The sequence below is a fragment of the Puntigrus tetrazona genome, chromosome 21 (assembly GCF_018831695.1).
Source record: "Puntigrus tetrazona isolate hp1 chromosome 21, ASM1883169v1, whole genome shotgun sequence".
In the NCBI taxonomy this organism is placed as follows: domain Eukaryota; kingdom Metazoa; phylum Chordata; class Actinopteri; order Cypriniformes; family Cyprinidae; genus Puntigrus; species Puntigrus tetrazona.
The window spans coordinates 8,612,732-8,630,999 of record NC_056719.1 but is presented as its reverse complement, the minus strand read 5'-3'; the positions used below and the strand labels follow the sequence as shown (position 1 = coordinate 8,630,999).

Below are 18,268 nucleotides of genomic sequence, written 5' to 3'. Positions count from 1 at the left end.
TATATATATATATATAAAAGAAAATGTTCAAAACAAACGTGTCATATTACACATTCATCTGATCTGATATCTGATCTTATGGCTGTATGAGAAAAATGGTATTGTTATTATTATTTCTGGTATTTGTCCACTTTAAGTAAAGTAACATAAGTAAAATGGCAATTCATGAGACTTATAATGCGTTATAACTATGAGAAATAAAATCCATTGCAACTTAAGTGGATGAACACATTAAAACAGTTTTTATGAATATTCATGAGATGATAAAACATATGATACAGTAATTTATAATGCATTATGCATTCATTATAATGCCTTAAGAGTACCCTTATAATGTATTATAAATAAGTGTTACAGATCTTAATCTTTTATCAAGAATTACTAAAATACATATATATATATATATATATACAAAACATATTAACTTTATATTGCATTATATATTATATATTATTGTTTAGTGACATATAGTGTTACATACAGTCAAAATATGTATTTGCTATTTTTTTATGGTAAAGTTCTGACAACCACTGCTAGTCAGTATTTTATATTCTATGCATTTAACAAACAAGCAAACCAACCAATAAATACATAAATAAATATTGCAATGTGTGCTAAAAATGACATGTACAATATGATGTGCAATGGCTTCCAGTTTTTAATGTGTTTATAAATGAAGTAAATACACTCCTAATGCCAACTCAAAACCCCTAAAGAAGACACAAGATGATTATCGCTTTTTTTTTGCAGTGGACACTCTCCTCAAACAAAGCTAATTAAATTCTGAAGCCACCCAGTTTAGAAACTGCAGAACATGCACTCAAGCAAACCTCACTTATTTTATTTACAACATTAATGTTTTATTTATGGATATTCAATAATTCATCCTTTTTTTGTTTCAGCTAACTTGCAGCAACTCATGTTCCTGATTCCCATAAGGCATTTTCTTGGCACTTGCCGGTGCAACACAATAAACCATGGGAATAGTAGAGGAGTTCCTCCTTCTGTTGGTACGCCAAGGGGGACTGGAGCTCCACCACACTGTAATTGGTCCGTGTCATGGATGTTAATGTCATTACATCCTGTAGATGATGAAGCCATTTGTGCTGTATTAATTATATAGGGCTATGTCACTGTTAATGTAATCTAATCTCAGTGGACAGCACTCATATTCAGCCCAATTTTATGATTATATTAAACCGCTGTAGTTTAAGAGCATATTCAAATAACTAAGAATAGAAAATATAGAAAAAAAGTGTAGTAACTACTTAGAGGTGCACAATCATTTATCATAAAATGTAAAGTAAAATGAAATGTATTTAGCATAGGTGAAATCATGGAACATATTGTATTTGATAGTTTTTACTCATGCAATTCAGAAAGTGCTGACAGTTTCAGTTTGCAATGCATTACAGTACATGTAATATAGATGTGAATACAAGAGACATTTATAGGTAGTTTAGGTGCAACCTGTGCGATGCTATGCCTTAGGTTGCATATCATTATTTTACTTCATGTGTGTTTTACGGACTCTGCTGTGATTTAATTCTAAAAGAAAATGTGTTTCATGAAAATTAATGACGGGTCAGGGTTATTGTTCGAGGCTGAGAGTGAGTGAACCTTAAAGAAATTGTCCTCTATTACAGTAGTTTTCAAACTTATTCCCGGGGACCCGCAGTCTCCCTAATTTACACACCTGATTGTAATCGTCAGCTCATTAGGAAAGAGCTCCATGAACTCAAATGAGTTAGTCAGATAAGAATGACATGCAAAATGTGCAGAGCTGTGGGTCCCAGGGAACACGGTTGAAAACCACTGCTCTATTACATAGCTATGTTGGGCAGAATTAGAGTTTTTTCTTAAATTTAAACATCAGGCATTGGGACTGTGTGACATCATTCTTATACTCATTCTTATTCTTATCATATGAAACTAATTTATTATCATTTGAGCATATGCATATATGCTCAATGCATAATATTAGACTATAATCCATTTTACAGAATATATTTAATTACAGAAATATGTTATAATACAAGAATACGTTGAGGTGTTAATCATGTGTAATTAAAACATTTCAGCACGTTTTACTTTAATGGCTGCTAGGCTGCTTGACATCAAAGATTTTATTGTAATGAAATTATTATGCAATTTTTTAACGTGCTCACCAACATGAAATATTTTCCTTGCGCATTTTTAAACCTTTTGTCTCAGATATTTATATTTACCATTGACCCATATACAGAAATATACGCCGTGTTTAAATCGCTGTTTGTTTTCTTGTCGAATAACGTCGTTTGCACCGACAGTGCCAATTTATTTCCTGCAGCTCGTAAGCTTTATCACACTTAAGGCTTCTATTTTATGCTCTTAATGTAGATATTTGAATGTGGGCGCATTTTATAGCTGCACAGCATAACAATCGGAGAAATCAAGCGGCTCTAAAATGGTACAGTCTGCGCACGGCTTCAAGTTTACCCAGTTATTTGCTCTTCTGCTCCGAGTAGAGTAACGACCTACCGGGAGCGCGCGGTGATGGTGTTAAGGAAGCGATCAAGATCCGCGTTTTCTTTCTTCTGCTGACACTACAGAGAGTGTGTTCATTGTAAGTAGGGCTGTCAGAGACACGCTCATTCAGTCACCCACCGGTATTACTAACAGGACTGACTGGGATTCACTGCGCTCTGCTGGCTCCGCGTTAACGCTATGGGCTCAGTGTGAGTGAAGAGACAAAGACTTTGGGATATACATACATGCATACATATATGTTTGGCATTTGGCTTTTTGTCAGTTTCTCAAATGCAAACGGAAATATGTGGCAAAGCTTCGTCTTACTCTTAACCGGTTTGCTTGGGTTGTGTTCATGTTCAAGTTTCCCAAGTAACATCAACATAGGTAAGTGCTCAGCGGCTATTGTTTATAACCGTGCCCTGACAGTGATTTAAAGTTTCCGTCGAACGGGATGAGGTACAGTTAGCCATTTGGGTTTAAATACATTCCGTTGTACGCGTTATTGTTCCTGAATGACTTTATTGTAATCTCGACAGGAGGTTTGTTTCCAACCGACTCCCATGAATACGACGTGTTCCGTTTCGCGCTCTCTCAACACAACGATGTTCCTAAACTGGTACCACAAGTGGACATGGTGGACACGGGGAGCAGCTTTGCCATGACATACGCCTGTAAGTTGTGTATTAACGTATCTCTCAGAGGTCTGTTACTCTTCCCAAAACCAAACCTCTGCAGTGCGCACGACCTGTTTCCATCACGCTTGTTGCTTTGCTGGATTTCCGTACGACTCTGTACATGATGATTTTTTTTTTTTTTTTTTTTTTTTTACCAGCGAAACAGTGTAGGCTTAGCGAAGTAGGAGAACCTCAGACATTTTGTTGCTGTAAACGTGCCTTCACTTATACAGTCTTAAGCCCAGATGGATTACTGTCAAGAATAACGTCAAGATGTCAGGTGGAACTGCAAAGCTGGCAAAACGTCTTAGAATACCTGAGATTGAATTTGACACAAGCCAGTTGGTGGGTTTTCGCATTTACAAATGCATCTTTTACCACAGAGGTTTGTTTAATTTAATTCCCTTCATGGCCACGTGTCCGTTTACAAAACACATTATGCATCCTTCATGCAATAAATACATTTTAAATCATATTAGAAAAAAATTGCAATAAAATATCTTGTTAACTGTAATCTTAACGTATACAGTTAAAACATATTAGGTTTAACAAGACGAGCATGTATTTTTGCTGTATTTTTTTGCATATATATTGTTATGGTGCAAAACAAAATAATATTTAGCAAGTCAATACGTTTACTGGAAGTCACTGTGTGGTGATTATTTTATTCAAATAGTTACGCATCTCCGTTATATGTAAGGATGTGCATTTTATTTTGCATATTGCTGCCTCTGTTTGGTTTATTTTTTTTGAGATGTTGAAAGGCTGCCTGAAGCAACATCACAACCTTTTTTCTGCAAATGTATGGCACCACAGTTGTTACATTTTACATGTTTTTTTCACAGTGTATTTACAGATTTGACAGCATATTTTCCGCCATGAGATAGAATATGAAATGCATCCTTTACATTGCTAATATGAACATATTTAGACGAGCCGAACAGAGAAAACATCCTCATCCCTAGCTCAGCTGGCTGTCAGTCACAAATGTTGCCCTTTGATGTCTGAGATTGACACAGACAACCTTTCCATGTTTTTGTTCAACCCTGCCAGCGACGTACAACACTGTATAATGCTTAGCATGCAAGCAGCTTTTGATGAAGAGATTTCAGATGTTTGAGATATTTCGACACTAGCACAGTAGACTGATCTTCCTGAAAAGTTCATATGTGCTATAGTCTTTCCCAGATGAGTGCATGTGACAAACCTCTCTCATGTACACATCAGTGGTGCCCTTTTAAGTCTCAGTGCCTAAAAGCAGAGTAGGCTGTTTACTGGAGGCTGAGCAGAGAAACTGGGGCTGGAGCAATGTTTTCCATTTTAGGGGACTCCTCAGGGCATTTTTATAGGGTGACACCGGAGAGGGTCTTATTAGAGGGAGGTTATCAAAGGAAAGTTTAACACACAAAGTAAAGGCTGAGTCTGTATGTTCTTGTCACAGGGAAGTGTGAAAGTAATTATATGGAGCTAATTACATCTGCAGAGAGTTTGCTCATCAGGGCGATTGTGCATGGCTGCTGTCTTATCCTCTAATCGCTACATACACCTTCCCAGAACAAAACCTGAGATCACTAGAGCAGTTTGCGTGTCAGGAGGGGCAACAAAATTCAGTTTGATGATAATTTGATCATTTTTCTCTTTTGCTGGAAGAACAGACCAGAATTAGAGAACGATCAATGGGGTTTAAAGAAACATAACAAAAGAAAATCAGCGTTTTTGTCACTTGATTGATATGTTCAGGAGAGCTGTGTCTTAATTTTGTGCTTTTAGTTGTTATGAGTGAAAATGACCAACCCTCTACAATAACAGTGCAGTAGCACAGAGTGGGCTTATAATTTAAAGCCCATTTGAGTGCTTTTATTTCACTTTGCATTCACTGGCAAATAATTGAATGGTTGGCAAATGGCGTTTAAGTTAAAGTTCACTTAAAAATGAAAATTTGCTAAAAAAAAATTGCTCACCCTCAAATCATCCAAAATTTAGTTGAGTTTGTATCTTCACTGGAATAGATTTGGAGTAATTTAGCATTAAATCACTTCCATTATAATACTTAAAAACAGCATGTTCGTATTGTGCTTTTTTGCACGGTGATGCTGTTTTAAACTTTCTTTAGGTATTTCCATCTTAACTGAACTGATCATAAGTGGTCAGCTGAGACTAAAAACAGTTTACACTTGGTATTAACATGTAACTCAGATGAGTCTCCTGTGAGTCACTTGTGATTGGATTTCGAGGGGGTTCAGACGGTCGGTTTCCTTTAAAGAGCCTCTAACCAACTCTTGCTTTAATGCAGTGACTCTCGACCCTTTTCCTTTAGCCCCCCTCCATTTCACACCCACAACCATTTCCAGGAACAGGGCTGAGAACCTCTGTTTTAGTGCAATTGCTGATTGACAGAAATAGGTGGTCCTTGTTGTCTGGGATTACATCAGGACAGAGTAATGTCTACACTACAAATGCAATGTGGTCTCATGCATTTCTGAACACATGTTGCAGTATTTAATGCTGCAAACCAGATCAGATGTTTGGATGTTCACTTCATATGTTACTTCTCATTTTTTGAAAGCATCTGATAGAAGCAAAGTAAAACAGCATCTTTGTATAAAACATGTAAATGCTTTATATTTCTTGAATAAGGCATTTTGATGCTTTCCTATTACTGCAAATCATTGTCTCTTAACATATTTATAATACTTTGTAAAATAGATGACATGTATGGCAGAAATGGCACATACAGCAGTACAGGCTCTTATTTTCTTAGATATGTGCCTGAACTGGTTACTGAAGTTGCCTTGACTCTGAAGAGCTACAGTAACCGTTTAGCACGACTCAAATAGATTCATTTAATCTATTATTCATTGCATCATAGCCAAAGTGATTATTTTCAGGGGTTTTTATGTATGTATGTGTGAGCAGAGCCACAAAGGGAGTTATAGTGAAAAATCCACTTATGTAGGAGGGAACTGACAATATTTAGTTGGAACAAGACAGGTGTTCTTCTGAGAAAGAAAATTGTTCCCCAAATTACCACATGAAGGAGAGTTTAACCCGCTCTGATAATTGTGGGCTTTACCTGACATGGCAAGACACTGTACAGTGTTATATCAAGAGGAATGGAGAACACAGTGGACAGGTCGGTTATAATACGGTTGCCTATATAGTTATAATTTCTTCAGGAACAGCAAGTTGAATAGCGGAAGCGATTGTGGGATTATACACCTATAGAAATTAACACTCACCTATAGGTGCCATGATGTAGAGTGTGTATGAAGAGCAATGCCATCATTTACTCATTCTCGTGTCATTTTAGATATATTTTTGAAAAAATCTTCTGCAATAAAAGTCAGTGGGTCCCAATGTAGATTAGAGCCCACTGGCTTGTACTTGCAAGGACATAAACAATCGAAACATTCCCAAAATATCTGTGTTCAGCAGAAGAAAGTCGCACAGGTTTGAGGATGAAAGTGAGTAAATGATGACAAAAGTTTTATTTTCAAGCTACCCCTGCTCTTCAAGCAGTGATACACTTCAGCCTTCGTTTGAAATGCATCACAGTATTTGACAGTAAACAGTTGATCAGAATTAGCCCTTAGATGTTTTCAAACGTAACATCAGCCCACATGAAAATGGCTATACAATATTAATGCTGAAGAATTGCATGCACCTTTGATGTAATGTCGAAGTTGATGCTGTCAGTTGCGTTGATGAATAGTGAGCTACATGCAGTACGTCGACCTCCCAGTGACAGTTGAAATAACCAGTCAGTGTCATGTCATGATGGCAATGAGTGTTTCTCCTCATGCCTTTCTAGTTGAATAAAAAACCCCATCATCATATCATTTTCAACCTGGCATTCAGGCTTTTGTCTATTGTGAATAGGACAGATTCATTTTCTCCCATACATGAATTATTTTAAGAATCCGTTTCTGCTTTTGCCATATCGCCAGCCTTTATGACAGTCTGTTCTTGGCATTAGTCCCGTGGTCCTCCTTTCAGCATGTATCAGTCCTTTCATCACGTTGACATGCAGTCGGGCCAAATGTCCACAGCATGTCAATCAGGCGGGCTCCAAAGAGACCCATTGAAGCTCTCGTCAGAGCGAGTTCAGGAACAAACACTGTTTTGTGTGTCTTCCCTGTGGAACTCACATAGACCGCTGAAGAGCTTTTACCTGTGCGGTTGCCTTAATTCGAAGCTTTCTATAGAAGCGATGGAAGACTTTAAAGGCAGCGAGTGCATTGATGTGGTAGCTAGCCTGAATATCCAAAGAAGATTGCCAAGGATAGCTCACACAGCCACATTAGCTTCATCTGCAAAGCAGTTATCAAGAACTTCCAGCAATTAAATGCATTTTTTTTGATACCAGTAAACTTCATGTTTGATTTATAGATGACGGGCATGGCATTAGCATCATTAGTTGTTAGGAACTGGATGCAGTTCAGAGGGAATGGCACAGGCAGGCTGAGGTTAGCTGTGGTGATTTCAGGATATGCGCCTGTGGGGCTACATGCTCCCCGACCTTCACTGGGCTGGAATGATACAGTGATAAAAATGTACCTTATCAGATATATCATCTTGCAAAGACTGTGGCTACAAGCCGCTTAGAGGACACCAGGGACAAAATCTGATTCTGTTAGGTGACAAAAAGAGCCGCTTGGCTGTAATCTGAAATGATCTAGGTATTTTCTTGTAGCGTAAAACTCTGGGCCCTAATGCTACAGGTTTGGGCGATGAGTTGCCACCTTTTCATCATTTTGTAAGCAAAAGGTCACCCCAAAATTTTAATTTTGACATTAGCTCATTCCCATGTCATTTCAACCCTAGAATTATATTATGTTTTGTGAAGCATACAAGAAAAACTTATGCAGAATAAACAAGCTTTATTAAGTTTTTGCTGAATTTCGATACTGCATTTCAGTTCTAGGAATGTAATGATGCTCTGAGCTGATTTTTTACTAAAAATCTGTAAAAATATGTGCCAATTCAAGTTGGTTGAGATTTTAAAGGAATCACGATGCAATTGGGAGTAGGAGTTTATATGAATGTATTGCTTCCTGAATCGTTTCGCATCGTGAATTGAGTGAATTGTTACATTCCCTAATTTTTACATTGTTGAATTTATGAATGCTTTTAAGAAACGCGATCAGAAACAAATTAGAGCTTTAACAAAAAGCTGTAACAATGGTCTCTTGAACAGACCATAAAATACAAGTAGGTTTTTACGGCTTGTGGGTAACATGATGATTGTTTTCGAATGAAGTAATAATACAGTGTCATTTTATTTAACATTTAAACATTTAAAGGCCAAGCAATTTTAATTTGTCCAGCGTCTAAAACAATATAATTTAAGCATTTAACCCAGCAGAAATGCAAGCGCAATCACCATATTTCATAAACTCGTGACAGATGTCATACCTGCTTCTCACAGGGACTGGCTGCCACCTGGCATTTTTCACTTGCTATTTGCATAAAGTTGAACATCTCTGAACTTTTAGCCGTTATCAACGCTTTTTCCGCACAAGCGTTAAGCTCAACTCCCATAGGAAATGCAAATTCTCGCTTGCTCTGCGCCAGTCGACGCTCAGGGATTTCGGAGAAACTGTGCTTTAGATTTTTTTTTTTGAAATTGCTTACATCGTGATTTTATTTTTTGCTATACAAATAAACATAAATTAAATTGATATAAAAACAGCAACATAAAACCATACCAGTGTTAAAAAGTTCAGCAATTGTATGCTCTTATTCAGCAAAGATCAAATGTGACAGTAAAGAATAATTTTTATAATTCCGAATAAAGTTGTACGAATTTGTACAAATTTGTACAAATTAGCAAATTAGATTGGCTAACAATATTAGGCTACTAGAACTATTTTCCTTACAATTTTGCATAAGATACTTTTTTCAAAACTGTTAAATTCTTATCGTCTTAAGACTTTTAATTTACTTTTAATATTCTTTGGAAGACATAAAATGGATTTGTGTAAAAAAACCGACCACAATTTTGTGTTGCTGTCTCTGTAACTCTCAAATTTGACGTTTGTGCCACTATTTGGTTTTATTTGATGTTAAACCTGACACATCACATCCCAAGATGCTGTATTTATGCTGGAAAAGACTAGACTGGTTTTATTTATAAATGTGATTCTATTTTTATTTTAGTCAAATTAACTACAATAACAATATCATTTTAAGTATCAGATCACGTAGAAATAAGGCAACATTTGCCAGTTACACTTAGAGTGTATAGTGTGCCTTTAGCAGACTTGGAATATAGCGCATGAGTCATATGGACCATGTATATGGTGCCTTATTTTTATCCTTTTGGGAGCTTGTCAGTAAAAATAACCATCCACTATAGTTGTCTAAGAAAAATAGAAGGTTAGGCGTTCTGCCTAAAAGGTCTGTTATGGGTTATACTAGAAATAAAGGGTCAGAATGACACGAGGGTCAGTAACTGATGAAAAAATGTGCATTTTTGTGTAAACAATTCGCAGTCAAAACATCACCAGTACAAATCCGCATCTCTGATTGACCATGGCTGGCATAAATGCCTCCTGTCACCATTTTGGTTTCTCAGCCATGTCACAGGACTGCACATCAGTTCAAACACTCTTTTTACCTCAGCTGCTCAATAACCAAAGGCAAGGAGAACAGAGGCTGCTGGAACAGATTGATGCAGTGGAGCTCCTCTCATCTTCACTGCAGTGACTGAAGATCAGACGAGATCACTCACACCGGACCCACCTGTCACAAACATCTTTCAGCATCGTGGAGATCACCGCAGGCAGGAAACTTGTTTTCTCCTCCCCCCTCCCCCAACTATACATTTCTACACACGCTCTCTATACCCCAACACAGAGATTCAAACCCTGATACTCCTTCCAGCCAGCACCGCATAAAAATTATTTGCCGTTTCCCTCCTCCTTTTATCTGCGGTAGGCATGAAGAACGCTGATAAAGGAGATGTGCACGCAGAAATCTTGCGTTATCTTTCCAAATGATTGAGATAAATGCACTGCGTAGCCTTGCATCGACTCTTTATCGCCTGTTTTAAAAGATAAACATCTACGAGCGACAGTACATTTGTCAATCCTCACTATCAGTGCTGCGGAGGGGACAATGAGGGTGATTATTAAGACTTAAACAGTGCCGACTGTAGTAGATGAGAAGCGGAGAAAGCTATCTGCTATCACAGTTGTTTTCTGAGGCTGGTTTGAAAGTTTGCTCGCCCGAAGGGAAGATTTGGAGCTGAAGTATGTCACAACTGTGGCACATCCCTCATTCACATGCTCAAAGCCCCAGGGAACCAACATGTCTGAATGCAAATGGTACGATCTCCCCTGGAATTATACATTAGCTGGAACGAATGGAAGGTCTTAGCTTGAAAACACTTTGGAATTTTAGCTGAGATTAAAATGTGTAGTAAATGAGGCTCTCATATGGTGTTACAGTTATTACAAACGCACTATAATTAATATATAAAAACGCCCACATTATTATTAATGCATGCAACGTGGAAGGGTTTAAACAAGACAGTGGAGCATTGAAATGTCTCAGAGGAGCATTTTTATATTTACAGAATAAAAGTGAAGGGAATGAGGTAGGATACAGTTTGGGGTTCAGGTGAAAATGTGTTATCTCAGTGTTTACGGGGTGCTTTGGAGCTTTTCTGCTTGAGGAGACCTAGATTTGACACTGTCTGCAACAAAGGACTCGCAAATACATGAAACAGGCCCCCTTCTGGCGTACTGCAATAAAAATCAATTGCCATGTGCTTCTTAAGCACATGGGGTTTAGCCGGCTGTGAGGGGGCTGGAGCAGAGATGATTGGTGGGTGGAGGTTTCACTGTCACTGTAATTACAAAGAAGAATGCAGGGCAAGACGTATTGAGGTCTTGTTTTTCAGGAGGAAGTGCTTTGGGGGGTGATCATGACAGAATTTAAGATAACGTATTGACTACCCAGCACTTGTTTTTTTCTGTCATCACTGGGTATTGATTGAAAATGTATGCTAATGAGTGTTTCACGAGTTTCATATTGTTAATGAGCTGGTGTTTTATTCTGGGATGTTGTAGATGCACCAGCACATTAAAAAAAAATCATATTCATTATTTTTGTGTATGAGTATTTTTTGCTTTGTTTCCTTTAAAAGCATTTCAAAGGTTTTTCAAAGGTTTTGATGCATTATCATTGATGCAACCGTCGTTTTTGTGAAGGCCATTCCTAAACATCTAAATGTTTTATTATTTTAAAAGTACTTATTACTTTTAAGACTTATTATCAAGATAAAAGTATAACTATAACTATTCATAACACGTTTGTGTTTAGTATAACAGTAATAAAAATCAATATCTTAAATGACCACATTAACTGAAATAGGCCTACTGTTCAGAAAACCCTTTATTTTAAGAAACAATTCTCACTATTAACTAGTAGCCTATTAGCATATTAGCTGTTTATTAGTACTTTTTAGGGCCATATTAATATCTTATTCTACATGAGCATATTATGTGTCCCTTAACCATACTGACTATTAATAGCAAACTGAACCATTACATAAATTTTTACATTTCTCCTGTACTCTTCTCAGTTTGTTCCCAGTTCTCCAAAGGAGTTTATGCCATCATCGGCCTGTATGACAGGAAGACCATGAACATGCTGATGTCGTTCTGTGGCGCTCTGCACGTGTGCTTCGACACGCCCAGCTTCCCCATCGATACCAACAACCAGTTTGTGATCCAGCTGAGACCTGAGCTCCAGGATGCTCTGATCGGCCTTGTCGAGCACTACAAGTGGACCAAGTTCGTCTACATGTACAGCTCAGACTCAGGTTGGCTTTTTATCCTACTAACGTGCCTTTTCAAAAACACAATAACGGAAATTTATGAGTAGTGCTACCACAGGCTTTTCAGGGAGAGGTAAATATTTCATTATTTGTTTTTTTCCCCCTGTATCTGCATTGCCGCTGCAGTTGCAGTCGTGATAAAATGTTGTAATACTCTGTAAGGTTGCACAGGATGTCACAAAGATGAACTGCAGATAATTTAGTGATTTGTGATTTAGGAGCTTTAGAAGATATTGCTGGGAAAGTTTGAAAAACGTGATGATTTGGTGTAATCCTGTTGAGGTGCTCTGCTTGGCTTGTAATAGGGTTATACTTTGACATTTCCAGTGCCTCGGGTGTAGTAATTTTACTTATGGCTCCCTGATTCCCTCAGGATTGTTCTGATAATCTGTTTGAAGTCCACTGAAAGATCTTCATTTGTGATTTGAGTATGGATGAGGACTGGCTGCACCATAGTGGAGACGTGTGTGAGGCGCTCCATCGTATTTGCCATATCCAATCATTATCAGGCCGTCATCAAATCATTCCTGCTGAAGTCATTTACGGCTCTCCAGCTAGTGAATTTGTTTAACATTTGAGTCAATGTTGTGCAGAGTATCTTCTGCACGAAAACCAGTTTGTTAATCATCCACAATCCAATTGAACCTGGTGCTAAATGCATTAGAGTTGCAACATATTTTTAAAAACTCATTGTCATTATTTTTAGCACAAACATGTCTCATTTCTATGTAAATTAGGCTCATTATTGATTGCACCCTATTCACAAAACTCAGCGCTATAGAACTGTTCAGTCATGAAATCAATTTGTAGACCAACCCGGAAGACTAATTCACCATGGCTTCCCTTTGGGAATTTCCTAAAGGGGTTTTAGAATAGCAGTCTTCGATTTGTGAGTTCAGGTTACCTGAAGAGAGTTTAATTTTTTGTTCTACAACATAAATTATACATGGTTGGACTGCAATTCTGAGTACAGAAGTCTCTGTATTAGGACCACAACGGTTATCAATTCGTCAAGCATGTAAACGCGTTGTGGTGTTTTGTTTTTCTTTGTTTTTTGCATTAGCTGTAGCCCAAATCACATGCTCATTCACTATTTTATGATATTTTATAGCATGAATAATATGAATTATAGCGAGTAGTTTGTTCTATAAAATAATTCATACTCTACATGGTTGAGTGCATAAGTACAAGTGTTAAAGTGCATAGTGTATAGTTAATAATTTGGGATGCAACTAATAAAATGTAACAATACTTTGTCATTGCATCTTCTAAAGTCAGAATGCAGTGTTTTTGCATTTGAATGTTTTAATATTCAAATGCAAAAATTTTAATATACTGTACAGAGGTGTACAAAAAGACCATGCTGTTGACTTATATTGTAATATGACGAAGAAACGAGAAAATGAGAGTGTACCTTTTCGTCTGTCATTTTCCTCGACAAAATTTTGTGCGGCAATATCAGTTACGTATTTTTCTGCATTGTCACCGTCTTTCTTTCTAACCACATTATCGCCACCTGCTGTGCTGGAGTATCAAGATTACACCAGATTATTTACAACATTACAATATTTATAGTATTAACATGATGTTGTCAGTTTTTTTCCTCAGTAACAATGTTTTATGACAGCCCTAATTCTAGCATTCTATGCATCCATTTAAACATGTATTAACGCATTAAAAAAACATACGAAAGCCCCGTTTACCGAAGCACCCTCGTCAAATAATGATAAGCACAGACTCTGTTTACTAAAAAAAACACTAATCTGAAAACCCATGTGAAGTTCCCAAGGTAACCCATGGCAGTAAAATGCAAATTTAAAATGAACAGCTCTGTTTGTCTGGCGAAATGAACTTCACATCATTACCACTCACACACAGCATTTGGTAAACAGAACTTGATTTAAAAGAGGGATCTGTGTACGTCGTCTATTGATTATAGCAGGATTTACTCATCACAATCTGTAATAGAGAAGATCATCATAAGAAGCCATATATCCAGATGCGTGGCGTAGTCAAGCATTTTAAAGAGCTGATTCAGGCGTCTGGATTGCAGTGGTGGAGAGATTCTGCGATGTACAGATTTCGTGGCAGCGTTTGTGCTGTTACCTGATTTGCATAATTCCTTTAGTGAATCGGTGCTAAGACAACACGGAGAGCATGTGCAAACAACAAATAACAGCACAGTCAACGGGCACAGTTCATCCCCACCATGCTACACAATATTACATTTGTCTATACCCCTCCCCCCACTCTTGATTACACAAAGTTAAGGAAAATTAAAACCTCAATCGAGAAACGCACATTATTGATTCACATATCACGCAGATGTGGGCCAGCGTTGAACTAGGAACACAAGGTCACCGAGTGTTTCATCCACACACACAAATACAACAACTACCTCTAGAAGCCCCCACTGCTCTCCTGTTGCCTGGATACAAGAGTACTCAGTCTCTAGGTTATTTTAAACCTTTTAAGTAACTCCTGTGTGTGTATCCACGTGTGTCTATGTGCGTGAGTGTGAGAGAGAGAGAAATGTTTATGTCATGTCATGTAGCACGTTAAACCCAGAGCTCACAGGTAAAGCAAGAACATGGCAGATGTAATCAAAACTATGTCTGTTCCGACACAAAATCTGTCAGGATGTTTGTTTGTTTCCTTGTGCTAATTAAATTGCACACAGTATAATGAATGATTATATGCACGGTGTGTCGTTAACATCAGTTAGTGGCTGATATTAGATATTTTTGATATTTTTACTATTTCAGTTATTCAGTATTTGTGCATGCTCATTTTCCATCATAACTCTTACTGAAAGTTCATTTGTTGTGATGCCTAAATAAAGTTTTTTATCATCCTTTTATTGGTTAATAAATATATAGCTTGAATGTGCGCAGTTCAAACATTTCGGCAGATCATTATAGGTGTATCCCTGAGTATTATTCAATTTTTTTTAATGCAGTACTGTAATTTATGCGCTGCATATTTATATTAAGGACAAATGTATTCAAAAAATGCTTCAAAACCTGTTGCAGATGGGACTAGCTTTATATGTAAATATGCAATTTTCATACTGTACATTTAATCATGTCGCGATACCTAAATATTTAGATTTTAGTGATCTATTTCTAATTTATTTAGACAAAATAGTATAAAATTTTATTACTTTATTACTAATTAAATGTAGTGAATTACTCACTCTCATATCGTTCCGAACCCACAACATCTTCATTCATCTTAAAAGCGCAAATTGAGATACTTGTGATGAAATCCTAGAGCTTTCTGACCCTGCCTAGATAGCAACACAACTGACACGTTCAAGGTCCAGAAAGTTAGTAAGGACATTGAAAAGCTGAAAACTAAAATAACAGCTTCATAACATTATTGAACCACTGATGTTGCATGGTCTAAATAACAGTTTCCTTAATACCTTTCTTGAACGTGTCAGTTTCATTGCTGTCTATGCAGGGTCAGAAAGCTCTCCGATTTTATAAAAAAAATATCTTAATTTGTGTTCTGAAGATGAACGAAGGTCTTGCAGGTTACAATGACAAGGGGGTGAGTAATTAAAGACAGATTAATTTGTTTTTGGTGAACTGTCCTTTAAAATAAATAATTACTGGCTTATGTTATAGTTGAGAATTTTAATATCATGCATCCCCGGTTCTGTCATGCTTTGAAATGTCCATATCCATCTGGACGTCTTTGTCTGCAGCAGGTGCATCAGGCAAGTTTTTTTCCTCAATTGTTTACTTTTTCAACTAGATTATTGTATTAGGTTTTATTGTGGTGTTGTAACTACTATGCAACATTTTTATATTAAGGCAACGTGTCATGTTAAAAATTGTCCAACTTTCAAAACGCTTCAAATCCCTAATGGATATTTTCATGCGCAAAAAGGTGTTTCAGGCAAGGTGTCGCGGTTTTCTCTAGTATCATGCAAAAGCACTGTCACAATAACCTGGTCTCAGACTAAAATGTTTACTGCACCATTTGTCAGGTGTTCAGAGATGACATCTGAAAGCCATTGCAGATGGGACGAGCATCATCTGTGGAGCTTGCAGCAGTTTAGTGATCACAACCCCCCAAATCTGTCCTTGCCAACTCACACAGATGTTTACCGAGCTGAAGCATGATGAGCCGGGCGCATGTGCGCTATCTCCTCAAAGACCCAGATAATAGAGTTAGGGCCTGTAAACACACAGCCGGGCTTTGTTGAGGAAGGCGAGGAAAACACACTGCGTTGGACTCTAAAGGAGACGGACGGAAATTCAATTTGTTCCTGTGCGTGAGATATTTGGAGAAGCACAGCAAGAGCAGGTGATAGCAAGCCAATTCGGCTTTTCCAAGACAATCCCTACACTCATCTGCTTTCCTTTTCCTGCCTTATCACCAACAGCGCAGTCGCGTAACGGGAGATGGACAGAACGCACCGTCCGTCTCTCCCTCCGTCTTATCTGCCGGTTAGTGCTGCTCGGTGGGAGATAAAGCTGGTTTGCTCTGTGGCACGAGACAATTTCACAGCTGCCGAGACGCAGGCGTCAGGAGAGGGTAGAGCGTTGGTGTGGCCAAGGCTGTAGAGGCGTTTCGAAAGGCAATCTGACACAGTCTTTTAATGAATGCCAGTGAATGCACTGGCTGCCTCACCGTTCTTTCAATGACAAACCTAATTCTGGCTTCTGTTGCATAATAATCCAAGTACTCATTCTATAATTAGCAAATCTTCTTTTAATCTGGTATTTTACAGAGAGATGTAAAATCAAAGCCTTTCAAATGACGTGCAGGTAATATGTAAATTATGCAGTAAAGTTTTAATAATTATCCTGCAGAAATCAGTATTTATGTGGATAACCTAACCCAAGAGTCCCTTTGTACACTACTGTCCAGATTGTAGTCTTGTTTTTAGTTAATGATATGCATTGTTAACGTATTATGCTAATAGTATGCAGTGGGCCAAGATCAGTGTCTATATTTATAATGTTTCTATCTGTTAAATTCTAGATATAGTTCAATCTCTGCCAGAAGCAAAGACATTTTTTAAAAAAATCATGCAAGAGCTTCTCAAAGACACAGCGTTAACAAAAATAGGCAAATTTTGATACATATTTTGACAGTGAAGCAAAACGAATCACTTTTTTTAAATTTTTTTACACCAAGCATCCTTCTAGGAGACTGGGTCGTAATGTATGAGCAACTGTGATGACAGCACCAATTATGAGCCAAATCCACAACTGCAAGTGCAACCGAGCATTCACAATAAATGCAAATTCATTTAAATACATAAATTGGCTTATTAATGTTGTCTCGGATTAATTTCTTTGAGTTTATGTCATTTTCCTGACCCATTTAAAAGTGCCAGCTAGTTTCGCTGAAACATCTCACTTGCTGAACTTTGCATGGCCTGATTTTCCACTGAATCTGTAGTCAGGCTTTATTTGCAGGTTGGTGGTTTGTGTTTCTGTACATTAGGGTTATATATGTGTGATTATAGGTGTCAGTATTGATCTAACGTTTGCTTTGAAGGCACCTGCCTCTGGTTGAATTGGAGATTTGATGTCTTTGAAGTTAAAATTCTGCTGCTTGCAAAATCCATCTTTCATATTGACCAGTAAGCTTATCGTAACCGAGCACAAGCCGATGATAGCAGTATTAATGTTTCATAATTTGGTTTTTAAAAATGAAATTCCTTAGGCTGTTTCTTAGGAAAAAAAGTGAGCATTTGGAGCAATTCAAAAACTCATGTCTGCCAAAACAAGCTACGTAGTGATATTTCTTTTGAAAATATGTATTCAAATTTGACTTTAGTCAAGTATTATTTACTTTTAATTGATGCTTTTGGCATAAATACTTCAAAAATATACTTGAAAAAATTTCAGCTTAGTTAAAAAATTGTATTAATTTTTAACAAAACCACATAAATGCGACAAGAATGCAAAAACTCGTCTGAAAGCTTGACACATGCAATCATTTCTTCCTTTTCTTTATTTAAAAGACTTATTTGTCATTGACGCAGGTACAAGTCTAATAGATGGAGGGATTTGCTTAATTTTGTTCAATTCATAGTCAATAAATCTCGGGAGGCTAAGAAAACACTCACCTTAAAAATACAGATGCTCCTGAGGAGCGAATCATCTTTCATTAAACTAATTATATCAGCGCGTCTGTTACACAGGAAACAAGCTGTCAGTGTCGACAGATAGTTCCTGTTTCAAGAACAATCAGCCGTTCTTTCTTTTATTAG

General features: G+C 37.4%; 1 protein-coding gene across 5 annotated transcripts in view; it reads left to right on the top strand.

The window, feature by feature from the left end:
• Positions 1–2,277: 2,277 nt before the first annotated feature.
• gria1b (glutamate receptor, ionotropic, AMPA 1b) overlaps positions 2,278–18,268 on the top strand; it is a 47,479-nt gene continuing 31,488 nt past the window's right edge. For 2 of the 5 annotated variants that reach the window (XR_006247490.1, XM_043221517.1), the window contains exons 1-3: positions 2,278–2,895; positions 3,048–3,182; positions 11,776–12,015. Coding sequence is in view for 3 of the 5 variants with exons in the window: in XM_043221517.1 (XP_043077452.1) it covers positions 2,754–2,895; positions 3,048–3,182; positions 11,776–12,015 (517 nt within the window). In the remaining 2 variants the exon portion in view is untranslated. The remainder of the gene's footprint in view (positions 2,896–3,047; positions 3,183–11,775; positions 12,016–18,268) is intronic. The other 3 variants (XM_043221516.1, XM_043221515.1, XR_006247491.1) reach the window with 2 other exon arrangements.